This window comes from Mastacembelus armatus, chromosome 6 (assembly GCF_900324485.2).
Source record: "Mastacembelus armatus chromosome 6, fMasArm1.2, whole genome shotgun sequence".
In the NCBI taxonomy this organism is placed as follows: Eukaryota; Metazoa; Chordata; class Actinopteri; order Synbranchiformes; family Mastacembelidae; genus Mastacembelus; species Mastacembelus armatus.
This window is the reverse complement of record NC_046638.1, coordinates 18,704,847-18,718,613: the sequence shown is the minus strand read 5'-3', so window position 1 is coordinate 18,718,613 and position 13,767 is coordinate 18,704,847. Positions and strand designations below refer to the sequence as shown.

General features: G+C 42.6%; 1 protein-coding gene across 1 annotated transcript in view; it reads left to right on the top strand.

The window, feature by feature from the left end:
* The window catches only part of cecr2 (CECR2 histone acetyl-lysine reader), a 36,904-nt gene extending 23,715 nt beyond the window's left edge, over nt 1–13,189 (top strand). Inside the window, exons 8-19 of the mRNA XM_026311676.1 lie at nt 2,434–2,517; nt 2,829–2,979; nt 3,894–4,023; nt 4,119–4,156; nt 4,236–4,327; nt 4,458–4,584; nt 5,326–5,705; nt 5,917–6,075; nt 6,258–7,053; nt 7,544–9,617; nt 9,771–9,840; nt 10,202–13,189. Of these exons, the coding sequence (XP_026167461.1) occupies nt 2,434–2,517; nt 2,829–2,979; nt 3,894–4,023; nt 4,119–4,156; nt 4,236–4,327; nt 4,458–4,584; nt 5,326–5,705; nt 5,917–6,075; nt 6,258–7,053; nt 7,544–9,617; nt 9,771–9,813 (4,074 nt within the window). The 3' untranslated portion in view covers nt 9,814–9,840; nt 10,202–13,189. The remainder of the gene's footprint in view (nt 1–2,433; nt 2,518–2,828; nt 2,980–3,893; nt 4,024–4,118; nt 4,157–4,235; nt 4,328–4,457; nt 4,585–5,325; nt 5,706–5,916; nt 6,076–6,257; nt 7,054–7,543; nt 9,618–9,770; nt 9,841–10,201) is intronic.
* The last annotated feature ends 578 nt before the right edge of the window (nt 13,190–13,767 follow it).

The window sequence follows — 13,767 nt, the reverse complement described above, 5'->3', positions numbered from 1 at the left end:
TTTTTTGGGCTGAGCCACATCTTGAGTCGCACTTGAGTTGTCAGTTATTATGCTCTGTGTGTCAGCTGCCTTAGCAGGAGATTAAAGATGTAATTTTTGTCCTGATCATAGGAAACATGGACCAAGATCAACACCTCAGTTTTCCTTCCAACTTATTTCTACAGTTTGTAATGGAATTCATTTCAGTCACCCATGCTACAGCTATGCAAAGCTAGAGTAGCTCCTACCTTTTATATAGAGATGATTGGGTTCTTTCCACTCCTGGGATAATAACCAGCACTGACTGTTGCTATAGAAACCCTTTCAGCCTTTCTCCATCATCATCTGCAGTGAAGTAAAGAATCCTGCTGGCAGTTTGATGGCAGCACAGGGGTCACAAACACCTAGTGAATGAATGTGGTCTTGTTCATGCACTCATAGTTGTGTTATGTATGGCATTCAGCAGGACCTCTATCTACAGCATCTATTAGTACAGAATATTATTAAAGCATTACGGTGATTCTTTGTACTGAAAGCAGCATTACAATTGCTATATGCTTTTTTTCTTTTTTTTTGTATTTAACGTGTTCCTTTCAAAGCATGACATTAGACTAGAGCATATTAGACTAGAAAAGGTAGATTTACAGTATGTAAAACTAACCAAGACAACTTTCTACTTTAGTCACTATCTAATATGATCACAGAATGAAAAAGAAATAATTATTTTATCTTTTCTTAAATAACAGACCCAAGTGATGGGAAATACCTTTACCTAATCTTCCATGCATAGAATACCAATACCACACTGCAAGAGATCCCATTAAAATTCCATCCATAATAATTATATGCTCATTACATCAACATGTTTAACTGTGATACAGCGTAGAGTCTGTCCTTTATTTGATGTTGAACATGACAATTATATTCAGCAACCAGCAGTGAATGCTATCAAGCAAGGAATCTTTTTTCCTGTTTGTTATTGAGCAGCATCAAATTAAAATGATTTTAACTTTATTATTTTCATTTTTGGACTACTTTTAATCTTCCATAATCTCCTAGTTTACATGAATTTCTGCTGCTGAGGAATGACAGATTCCCCACAGCCTTTAGTGATGTCCATGAAATGTATTCAGAAGAGTCCAGAAGCTAAATAAATTGAATTTACAATGATAAAGAATAGAGAAAGCAGACAGTCCTTTATACTAAATAAACTGGAACCAGTAAATGTTCAGTATTTTACCTGATGAACAACTACAATTGTTTACCATTTATTTAACATTTATCAAAATGCGAAATGTAAGCACACGATATAATATATATCTGGAACACAGCTTCTTCCAAATCCTCCCTTCCATGTGTCAGGCTGCTGTCATCAGCCATTTCATGGGCATTGACAGCAGGCGAGAGCTCACCTTGAGGCATGTTGAATGACAGCCCTTGAATGACAGCCCTGCTGTGATGCAGGATTCTTTTGACCTCTCTAAGTGGTGACCCCAGAGGCACTCTATTTTATGGGGGATTTAGTGCTTCTGGAAATGTAGAGAGGAACAGTGGACCCCAGGATACACAGTGCTTCCCACTAAGACGAGGGCAGTATAGATCACATGCACATTATTCTTCTCTTTTCTCGCTGTCTTCTCTTTTTTTCCCTACTTTTTCCACCTAGTCCCCACCCATATCTCCCATATCTCCCACATCTTCCTTCCTCACCTGCACACATACACAAGGTAATACAGTTTCTGCCACATTTTTAGATCTCACATAGCTGTTTTATGGATGATCAAAATCCTGCCTGTGACACTTCTCAATGCCATCGGCTGTGTTATTCACAGTCCTGCTTCCCTGATGAACTCTGACATGAGCTGTAGAGGCCAGTTCCTGATATAGACTGGCTTTCAAGGGATCTGCTTAGAGCTCTCTGGTGGCTGGTGTTTTTCTCCTTTACTGTGCAATATATCTGGATCACAGACATGTTGGTTGATGTAGATTCAAATGTAGTGATATTTTAAAAATGCATGGTGTTGCATGATTGTCAATCTAGTGCAGTATCACTATGCAGTGCAGTTGTAAAACCGGACAGCATGCCTTTATACTACCTCCTATCATAATGTTATAAGTTTAGTAGGATCATGGGGATTCAGATATTTTTTTCACTACCCCTAGCTTGGTTGTCACCCCCAGGGAAAGGTGGGGGAATGTAGAAAACAGGAGAGAGGGTGAACCGGGGGTGGGGAGAGCAGATCCAGACCTGTCAATACTAAATGCTCATCCACAACTCCCAAGGCTTTTCTGTGTGTTGGCTTCTGTGACGATGATTTGACCTGGAGGGTCGATTAGTAATTCATCTATATAAATTGTAGGCATATCCACATACAGTATGTCATTCAGAAATTTGTTGTAGATTAAATGAGAAGACCTGAACTTTCTTTCTTTTTTTCCTCTCAACCCTGTTAGGAGCGGGAACAGAAACAGAAGCTACTGGAACCAACCCCAGTACGTACATCACAGCGGTTCTCCGTAGAACACTTAAACCAACAGGTGAGTGTGTGTGTGTTTCTTTGTGTACATGTCTTTAAGATGCTAATGAAGACTGAAAATATACCCCTGCAGGTAAACTGCTTCTGCTGCAACATCAGATGTCCAGATTTTTTTTTTTTAAACATCAAGTATTGTACATTTTTTGTTTTTAGCCTTTGCAATATATTTAGGTTCAGTGAAGTCTTTGTTGAATCTCTAGCAGTATTTTGTCTAGTCTGTTTTTCTACATTTGTCCTAGTGTTGTATGCGTAAGCTTCTGCAGCATCCAAGAGTCGTGAATGAATTAAAGGGTTTGTGTATTGTGTATTCAGGACAGCATGAGGGCTGTTACAGCAGAGGAGAAGAAGAAAGACGAGGAGCTGGAAAGGCAGGTCCTCTTGGCTGAGCAGCGACGAGAAGAGGAAAGGCTTTTGCAGGAAGAACGACAGAGGGAGAAGTTGGAGAAGATTAAGGCTGTGGAAGGTAGGATGGACAGTTATATAGATATAAGTGGACCACAAATGGAAACAACTTCTGTTTGCAAAGTAACCTTTATTTTTAATGAATAAATCTTGTGGCACTGCAGCAACCTAGTTATAAAATTAGTAGAATATGGAGGATGGTTATAAAATAGAAATGAAGTTAATGGCCAGACGTCAAATATCAAGGAGCAGCAATAGTTTCACCATTTTTCATAAATGACCTGTCAGCAGCATGTAGGGGGCTTTCATGCTCTTGTTCAAGATCAAGAAGTATGACAGTATGAAGAGAATGGATTGTGAAGGGCACCCCATGCCCAGGCTTTTACATTTCCATTCCTGTGGTGTAGCACTAAAATCTGCAGCAGCATAGCAGCACTTGAAGCCATGATTTATGTGTCGTACACAGGGACTGTGAATGTTCAGGGCCTTTAGTCACAGGTTCCCTTCTCTTTTTGTCTCTTCCTCTGATGTCATCTGTCAATGTTTAATGAACTGCTGATTGCGCTTCAGTGGAGAAGCTTCATTAATGTATTATAGATGAACAGCAGGACCAGGGCTTTTCTCTGTGTGGATTGCATATGTGGAATCTTCTCTCAAACATTTTTAATCCACACGGCAGGGGGGAAGGCCTCTGCCTTTCATGTTAAAAGATAAAGCAGCGATACATATGCACTCTCTCTTCTCTGTTCTGCTCTTTGATCAACTGAGCTGAAGAAAGGATAGTTGATGAATCTTTCTCTTTCTACTTATCTGTGCTGCTGCAGTCTCTGCTGACCAAGGCCTGGTTTTCGTTGGGTCTCTTGACACAGACTCAATGCACAGCAAGTTAATTTAAGCTGTAACTCAAGCCTGAAACAGCAATTAAAACATTGTCTTCCTGCTGCCTTGTGAAACTGTTTTTTTTTTTTTTTGCAGAACGTGCAAAGAGACGGAAGATGCGAGAGGAAAGGGCCCGGTTACTGTCTCAAGGAAAAGACTTACCACCTGAACTCCTGCATCTGGATCCTTCTTCCCCTGTCCAAAGAACACGCAAAAATAAAGAATTGTAAGAGACTTAGTACGTTTGATGCCAGCCTTCACTGTCTGTTCAAATGAGACAAGTTTGATTATTTGTAACTTTTCTTGTGTTCAACATTTCAGCTATGACATTGATGATGACTACACTGCTCTATACAAAGGTACGAATGGTTACTGAAAGCTGTTTCTTTAGCTCATTTCCCATGTCCTGTCTGATCTCATTTAATCTTGCTCTTCCAGTGCTTGAGGCCCTGAAAGCCCATAAAGATGCTTGGCCTTTTTTGGAGCCAGTGGATGACTCCTATGCCCCTAATTACCATGAGATCATCCAGGTGCAAAATACTTGTCATTGTTGTTGATAGGAGTTTGCTTGTATGTGTTTGGTTCACATCCTAACTAATCTATTTAGCCAGAAATATTTTATCGCTTGAGGTTTTATTGTCTTATTGTATATCTTCTCAGTCTCCCATGGATCTATCCACCATTGAAAAAAAGCTCAATAACGGGGAATATGTTGCGAAGGAGGAGTTTGCTGCTGATGTGAAACTCATGTTTGAAAACTGCGTCGAGTACAATGGAGAAGACAGTGGTAAATAAACACGGTTGCATGAACACAAACCAGTTCCACCCCAAAAATTCAGTTTCTTCTAATCACAATTTAGTCTCTGTATATGACCACTGTATCAAAATCCATTTTAAGAAGTTTATGTTGTGAAAAAGAAGTGCATACACGCTTTTTTGGAATGAGAGACAGGCTGTCAGTGTGGGAGAGAGAGCAAAAGAAAGGGGCTGGACTTAGTTGTGGGTTGGGGCCAGGGACAGGGCAGCCTTGACAGTGATTAATGGGGAGTGATTGAGCTGTGCTCCAGTGCTCAGGGGGATCTGAGCCCTGCAGTGCCAGAGAAACATTCCAGCCCCAAAACCCCCTGTCTGGATCCATCCATCCAACTGAATACTCTCCCCAGTGACAGGGGGAGGAGAGTGGTAAGGGGGCCCAGGGTGAAACAGAAGGAGGAGGAAAGGGTTGGTGGAGCAGGGGTCAACCTATGCCCTCTGACCTGGTCAGTCAGCAAGTGATGTGCTGAGAACAGATGACCAAATGTGTGCTCTGTATGAGTACATGGCATGCATATCAGTCTGTAGTGCTTGAGTGTTAGGGAGTGACTGAGGAATGGGGTGCGGTGGTGTTTGTGGGGGCATGTTTGACAGGGAAAAGGAGTTATTTGCAGCATGCAGATTAAAAAGCTACAGGTATGTGTTTTTAATGTGTGTAAGAATCTTTGTGTTCATAATGTTAGCATCGCTGATGTTGATGTGTGTCTGTCCCCAGAGTACACTATAATGGCAGAGTCTCTTGAACGGTGTTTTACCCGGGCCCTCTTAAAACATTTTCCATCAGAGGATGGCGACACAGACGAGGAATTTCACATCAGTCGAGAAGACAAGGAGCGGAAAGACAAAAAGCGCAACCGTGCCAGTAAACACTTGGGCCCTGAAAGTCTGATCAAGGCCACTGAGCAAGTACAACGTAAGCGAAGCTCCCAGGGGGGAAAGGGCAGCACACCCTCTGAAGAAGAGGACAACAAGCTGATACGACCTCCTCCACCTCCCCACTGGGTCAAACGCCCCCCTTACCCCCACAGCCTGCCTCCAAGCCAACAACACATCCATGAAGGAGACATCAGGGCCATGTACTACCCAGGGCAACAGGTATGAAAAGGATACCTTGTTTTTTTTTTTTTTTTGTTTGTTTGTTTGTTTGTTTTTTTTAAAAATAGTTTTTCTACATTTTTAGCCCACCCATGTCACTTATCTGGCATAATACTTTAAGTAGTAATATGAACACATTATGCTTTTTTTTCAAAATTTGAGTACAAGACAAACCTGAATAGTAAATTAGTAAATTTCCTTTATAATCCAGCTCCGTCGTCCACCTGGTCCCCCTGGTCCCCCCGGTCCGCATGGTCCTCCCATGTATGCTCAACGAATCGCTATGGATCCTCGCTTTGCTTATCCAGGGCACGTTCCCAGGCCTGGAGACCCTAACTTCAATCACTTGCCCCACAACTTCAATATGCAGGTATACAGGCCCGCTTAGTGCTAGTTCAAATGATGTCTAAGTTATCATATTTACCAAAGGGCCACCTTATTGTGTTTTTGTGGTTTAATGAAAGGTCATAATTGGGGGTCTTTGTATATTGATCCTAGCATAAACAAAGCAAAAAAAATAACCTTAAATACCCTAACCTGTTTTCCCCTCAGCATCGAATGGTTGAAAGACATCACATGGGTTCCACGTATCCGATTGTCCAAGATCCTAACCAGCAGCAGGCTCCACACCAGCAGCAGCATCCCTACATGGGTCCAACTCATGGCCCGTCTCTGGGCCCACGTCCCCTTGCCATCCAGCCTGGACCTCCTCCTGAAGCCAGCATGTATCCATCCCATCACCGTCCAGAGGGCCACACTATGCACCCCATGGGCACCAGATTCCCAGTACCAGAAGGACCACCTAAGCACAACTACCCAGGCTTGAGGCCTCCTGGTATTGGCCTGCCCAATATATGGACTCACCAGGAGAGACCAAATGGGATGCGCATTCAAGACCCCAACATGATGAACCAGCGCAGTTTTAGTTACGGTGGAGTCCCACCTCCAGTGGGGCATAAAACATGGCCAGAAGCTGCTGGATACCCCCACCCTCCTCCCAATGCCCAGTATCAAATGTCTGCAGCAGGCAGCTCCCCTGGGCCCATGTCTTCACGTCCCCCTGCTCCCCACCCAGACTCCTCTGGCAGGACACACTTGGCTTCCATGCTGGAAAGCCCAGAGATGCTGGCCCTGCAGCAGCTGTCAGCCTGTTCTGGACCCCCTGCTAGTGCCCCTCATCAACACATGGGCAACTTTCAGCAGCCTGGGCCTCCAACAGGAATTGGCAGCATCCCAGCTCACCCCTCTCAGCAGCCTCCCCCTGCCCCTGAGGTTCAGCTGCTGCGTCCTGCTAGAGACAATGGGCCAGACAAACACCCTTCCCCACAGACAGACATGCAGCCCAAAGGTAGACATGACATTCTATTGCAGTATTTTACCATCCTTCTGCATTCTGCATGAGGAAACACAAACTCAAGTGTTTTTATGCTTTTTGATTGTAATATTTCTTCACAGTAAGTGGCAATTTGAATATTCATTAGTTTAATAGAGACATTTCTTGGTGGTTGTTTTGAGGGTACAAAAAATGTAGTATGTCATCAGCTCAGCTTCACTAGCAAGGTTCCAAAGTGTTTCCATTCTCACTGTTAACTAATTGTAACAGGTAAGGCCAAATTTTGATTTGCTAGTTTTGTATTGTGTGTTTAATTGATTTGAATAAGTATCATAAAATGACACACCCAAGTGGCTTTTCCTGTTCCTTTCTTTTTATATTAGTTATCTTTAAAGCTCAACTATAATCAACTTTGTTATATTGTAGTCAAACAGTTGTCAATGTTATCCCTGCTTGTATTATTCTTTTATGATAACCTTGTTATTATTGTTCTTTATGTTAACAGACACAACATCAGAGAGCAAAACGGCTGCCAGCAGTATTTCTGATGAAGCTTCATCACACAAAAACGTCGTTCCAATTAACCAAGAGCATCTTAGCCCCACAGGACACCACAGTGGGCCAGCAGAGGGAATGCACAGCCCCTCAGCCCCTAACTTGGGCACATCACAGGAGAATCGGTCTAGACATGGACTCCCACCGAGTTTAACAGTGAGCCACAAGCAGGAGGTAGATGACCAAAGACAATGTGCCAGCCACTGTCCTTCTCAACACAATAGCGCCACTACTGTTTCATCCCAGCTCAACACAAATAACAACAGCTCCACTAATCCCATTCCACCCAGCCTCCCTCAGCATACACAGAGCAGTCCACAGCAAAAACCTATGAGCCCTGCACTTCCTCTACAGAATGTACCACCAATGCATGTAGCAACATCTCAACAAATTTCAGAGAGCAACTTATTACACATGCAGAATGCACATCAACAAAGTGAACACCAGCAGAATATCCAAAAACAGCAGCATCCACCTCAGGCGACCCAGAGTAACCCTTCTCAATGCCACCCTAAGGGCTCTCCTCAGCCCATGATCCAGAACAGGCAGCAACAAAATTCTCTGCTACCTTCTCATCATCTCCCCCAAAGCATCTCTCCACAAATTCCAACACAGAACAGCCCCATGCCTGGGATGCCACAGAGTGCCACACAGGGAGCCCAGCCTGGGCCACCTCAGCCAGTCCCTCTGACATCTATGCCACCCAGCCATCCTACCCCACTATTACCCTCTCAGCCCAGCCCAGCAGAACATGGAGGTCAGAGACCCAGTGAGCCTACAAGTAGACCAGACACAGAAAGCACTGCTATTCTTCCGCAACACACCATGATGAAACTGGGACCTCCAAATGGTGTCTATAAACACCAGGAATTTACCCCTAGTCAACATCAAACTCAGATGGTAGGTAGTAACCTGGAAGCTATGCAGACACAGAGAGGGCCCGCACCTGGTCACAATCCAACCATCCCTCCTCACTCCCAAGGCCAGGTAAATGGAGCCATGGGTCCATATGGTATGGGGAGCCCTCCACATCCACACTACAGTCAGACAAACATGGCCAGGCCTATGCCACCATCTGCTCACCAGCCTTATCACAACCAGGCCATCAACCCCCTCCAAAGTCCTGCTCAACAACCCAACTACCACCAGCAGGGGGGAACTGCCTACTCATACCACATGCCAGGCCAACAGCACCCTCAATCTCATCCCAACATATACTCACCCAATCCCTACCAGCAGCAACACTACTACCCCCAGCCACATATTCAAGCTCAGGCCCATAACCAAGCCAACAGTAGAGGGGGTTATCCTCCAGAGGAATGGCATCGGTCTCAGTATCAGCAACGACAGCCAATGCCCCCAGCTGCCTATCTACCTGTGGCCAGTGCCAGAGCCAGCACACACTCAAAAGAGAGGAATATATCACCACTGGGCTCTGAGGGCTCCACTGGTGCTGTTTTGGTTTCCCCTGGCCCTGTGTCTGAAGCAGGACCTCACCAAGGAGGCCCAGAGGAAATGAAGTGTGAAAGCAGGGAGCAGGTCAGTGCAGACAGCAGCAGTGGTGGCAGTTTTGCAAAGAAGGCTCATCCTGAGAGCTCAGAGCGACCTGAAAGCCCTAAAGAAATCCTGGATCTCGACAGCCATAATGCTGCTGCCCACCGCCGTAGCACCCAGCCACCTCAGCAGCAACAACCTCCTGCCTCTGCAGTACACATGGCTTCTGGCTTTATGTATGACCCTCGTGCCATGCAGGGTGGTGTTCCTCCACCACACATGATGTCCCAGGCTGGAGGAGTCAGAAATGGAGCACCTTACCCTGGCCAGCCATACCCAGATCCAGGATGCTATGCTGCCCAAAGACCTCACCCACACCTGATGGAGGCTCTGCAGCGGCCCCAGCAGCTGCCCTACTCTCTGGGTCAGGCACGCATGGCCATGTACCGACACCCCCAGCCTGCAGGACACTTCCAGGGCATGATGGTTCAGCAGAGAGGCCTGCCATCAGAACACTTTTTACACCCAGGGTAAAATAGTACATGAACTTTTGACCATAGTTTGAATTTTTTTCTTGAAACATGCAAAAAGTTAAAAAAGTTGAAAAACTTTAAAAAACCCCCAAAAAACACATTAAGCATTAACATCATTTTTTTTTTGTTTGTTTGTTTTTACGGTCACAGGCAACAAATGATGGCTGCTCCAGGTGGCCCTAGCAGTAAATAGGGAGTGTGATGATCCCCATGTGATCAGGTAAGTAAATACATCTTTTTACCTGATTGTAAAAAAAAAAAAAAAAAAAAAGAAAGTAAATATTCAATATACCAGAGTGCAAAGGTGTAATATTAGATTTACTTTAATCTTCTATCTTTTCTTATCTTATCTGATTATTATCATTATAACTCCATGTTATTTCCCACTTTACCGTCCTCCCTTAAACATTTCTTTGCAGTGCTTTGGGTGTTTTGTTCTTAAGACAATGACGGTCCTCATACATTTCTGAAGGGACATAGAGCTGATACCATGACACTGTTGAGCCATATTTGTGCTGTATGTTAGTTCTAAATGTGCTAAATTCTAGCTTTTTAAAACACATTCTTCTTCTTCTTTCCAGACATGCTATCATCAATGAACATGGACAAACTATTGAGCCAAAAGAAAGAAGATGCAGAAATGCTGACAGACATTTTAGAGGGGACACTATGCTCCACATGCATCTTTTTTGCTGATATTCTTACACTGGAAAACAAAGTTTGGCCATGTTTTGCCCACCACTGGACTTGAAGATCCAACTAAGCACCTGGTATGAGTAAAATAAAATATGTGAAATGTGACTGAGCCCTGAAGAACAATTCTCTTTTCACTTTCCCTAAACATATGGTTCAAAGCATAGAGGTAGTTACAGAATAGTTATGTGCAGGATTCATTCAGTTGCTCAAGGAGACTTCACAATAGTTGCTTCCCAACATGAGTGTTTTGAACTTGGATCCTCCAATGAAAGGGTGGTGTCTTTAACCACTAGTTCAACCAGCCTTCAAGAAAACTGGACAGCCTTTTCCTCTTTGAGGACTTGATACATGGATGGATTAAAGGCCACTGAAAAGAGCCTGCCTATCCTGTTTGACTGTGGTGTTTGGTGGAACTGTAAATCCACTGACAGAACTAAAGACGGATGAAGAGAAAAAGAACTTGTTTTTTTAGTTTTCTGCTAGAACCATATCTTTGAACTCAGGTGTAGAAAAGGAGGTACTATGAAACTGTCACCATAACCCAGTCAATTTACAGACCTCTAACTGCCTTGGTTTCCTTTGAGAATGTATGAGTGAATGTGTAAGTGCAGCACAGTAGCTGCATAGTAAAGGACGCAAACACCGATCATCTGACTAAAGCATAAACCATCCTCACAAAGGCCCAATTACTGTTTATTTCTACCACAACTCTTAACAGTGTTTTCTCTGCTTCAGGAGTAAACACATTGTATATGCATCTTTCAGAGCTGCCTTCACTGATGAGAATGTGTTTTTGACTAGCAGAGAGGGACTGGTGTGGATGGTGCTATTTGTATCTGACCACACCTGACTCTCTGTTATGCACTATGGATTTTGGTTGTCTGGACATCTTGGAATCAAGTGGCCTTGGATAATCTTATTTTAGTCAATGCCTTTTAACAAATGTAACTGAACATATATATATATCTATATTAGTTACAACCAACCCTTCATAGAGACTTACCTCTTATCCCAGATGAGGATAACCTAAAATTCTTACCAGTACTCTGACGTGTCCTACACATATTCCAACTAAAAACATACACACTGAATCCTGCTGTTTTGTTAAGTGTGACCTTTTTGCATTCCATCTACAAGTTTGTAGATTTAGTTTGTTCTTTATTCACAGCCCTGCCCTTTGCATGGTTGGTTGGTGAAGTGCTTCCTTTTCCACATGTCAATACTAAACATATCCTCAGGGCATACAGGTTCTATATACGGGTATTTTCTGAATTATTATCTGAAGGAGGAGCAGCATGAGGAAAACACTTAAACTGTGGCAAATCAATCCACCCTATGTTAAGAACATAACTTTTAAAGGTGTGTAGTCATTGTCCTTCACAATACTTGGCTTTGCACACTGCCAAACCTTTAAACCCCTTCCCTGTTTTGTTTTCTATTTTCATCTGTTGTTGAATATGGGAGATGTAGTTTGAGTTATTTTACATTCCTCTTGAGTTGACACCATGATTTATGGCCTCACAGTACATCTCAGCTTTGTTATGACACATCTTTACATGCAACTGGTATATCTTCTTAGAGCTGGCATGGAGTGTGGAGGTTTCTGTCCCCCACCCCATCCTTTCAATGTTGCACCTATGAGCCCCTCTTGTGCAGTTTAGCAATGGCAGCAATGAATCTACCTCATCGAGCCAGTCAGTGGCATCTATGGTCTCTTTTGGTCCACCAGACTCCAATGGGTCACCATTTTATGACCTGCTGATGATTCTTAGCACCACTTTTATTTTAGACTTACACAGTTCATATTGAAAAGGCCTTACTATTCTTAAGAGAAAACTTTATGTTGTGCCCCAATGTGCCACTGGCTGATCTCAACACGATGCTGTCATGATTGTTCAAAATGAAGAAATCCTGTGCTGACCATCTTTTTCATGGGACTTTACTCTCATGTATACTCATTTTTGTTTATTGTCTTTATTAGGACAATATTACATCACATGTCTGAAGAGGGGCATAGATATATAGATTGCAGGCCTTCCTGCCTACATGTTGTTAAAACTAGACAAAGTAGGCCGTTCCACCTAGTTTACTCTAATAGGCTGTGTGGAGTTGTTGGCAGCATTACAGTGTCCTTATTAATAGGTAACTAAGGCACTGTAGAAAAGTGGTGGATTAGGAAAATGCTAGAAATCGTGAGACAATTTTATAAATGTGTCACATGAGTCTTGTATATTGGATGACTTGCTATTTTGTTAAAATGGGGAATTGTCTCAATATTTACTGAGCATAATAGGGCGACTTTGGAGGTAGTGTGCTGTCTAATATATGAAGGACAGTGTCAGTTTTAAAGGTCTGTAAGGTTGTGATACTTTCTTATGTTGTATATATGTGATGATTGTGCGCGCGCGTGTGTGTGTGTGTTTATTTCTGGTGTGTAGAACTGGCACCAAGATTATTGGAAGTGTGTGTTCTGTTCAACTCTCACTTTTACTCTGCTGTCATCTCTCTGCACTAGTGAAAACCATTTAGACGTGATTAAATGTGAATCATATTTATTTGCTCTTTTAAGATTTTTGTACATTTTTGGACTTGTTTTAATATAAATATGGCATCTGTTTCTTTTTTTCTCATTGATGCTTTTAAGCAGTTGTCTTTTACCTCAGTAGTGTGGTGGTGTTGAAAAAAAAGACCTGTACGTTTCATTTTTAAGTGACGTTTACAAGTTCTTGTCTGACTGACATAGGTTATTTTGGAAAGGGAATGGAGTATTTTCTATACTTTACATTACTTAGAAATAAATAACTTTTCTGGAACAAGATTTTGCTTTATCACTTTCAATAAAGAAATTCGAAAAAACACACTTTTTTCTTCTACTAACCACTTCCAAAAACAAAAGATCGGTACATTTTTTTCCCCCTGTGCATTTGACCTCAAAGTCATTAATTAAGATTGCTGTGAATGCATAGATATAAAATGAAGCTATGTCATTCCAGGCTATTTATCTGTAATTTGAAGAAGAAACTGAAGGCCAAAAGTAATGAAATACAAACAGACAACACAAGAGGGACAATGCAAGACGTCGCATTAATCTCTTGCAGCGGGTCACACCATCAACTTCAATTAATGTTTATCCTCTTGACAAACACCCTCCACAGATTGTAGGGTGCTTTGTCTGACCCATCTCAAGTCTGCAGGAGTCAGTGATGTGATATGACATCAGTCAAAGGAAAGACTTCTCAGGCTTCAAGGGGCTCCTTGTGCACTAACAAGTAATATATTCTTTTGTTCAGGACTAATGAGGACAAAATTGGCAGCAGGAAAATACAGATTAGGTATGTAATTAAGGCAGATTATCAAGCCTAATTAATCAAATTGTACAACTACATTCTAAAATTGAGAAAACAGGACAAAATGTAATAGTAAACAGTTTAAAGTTAACAATAATTGTTTT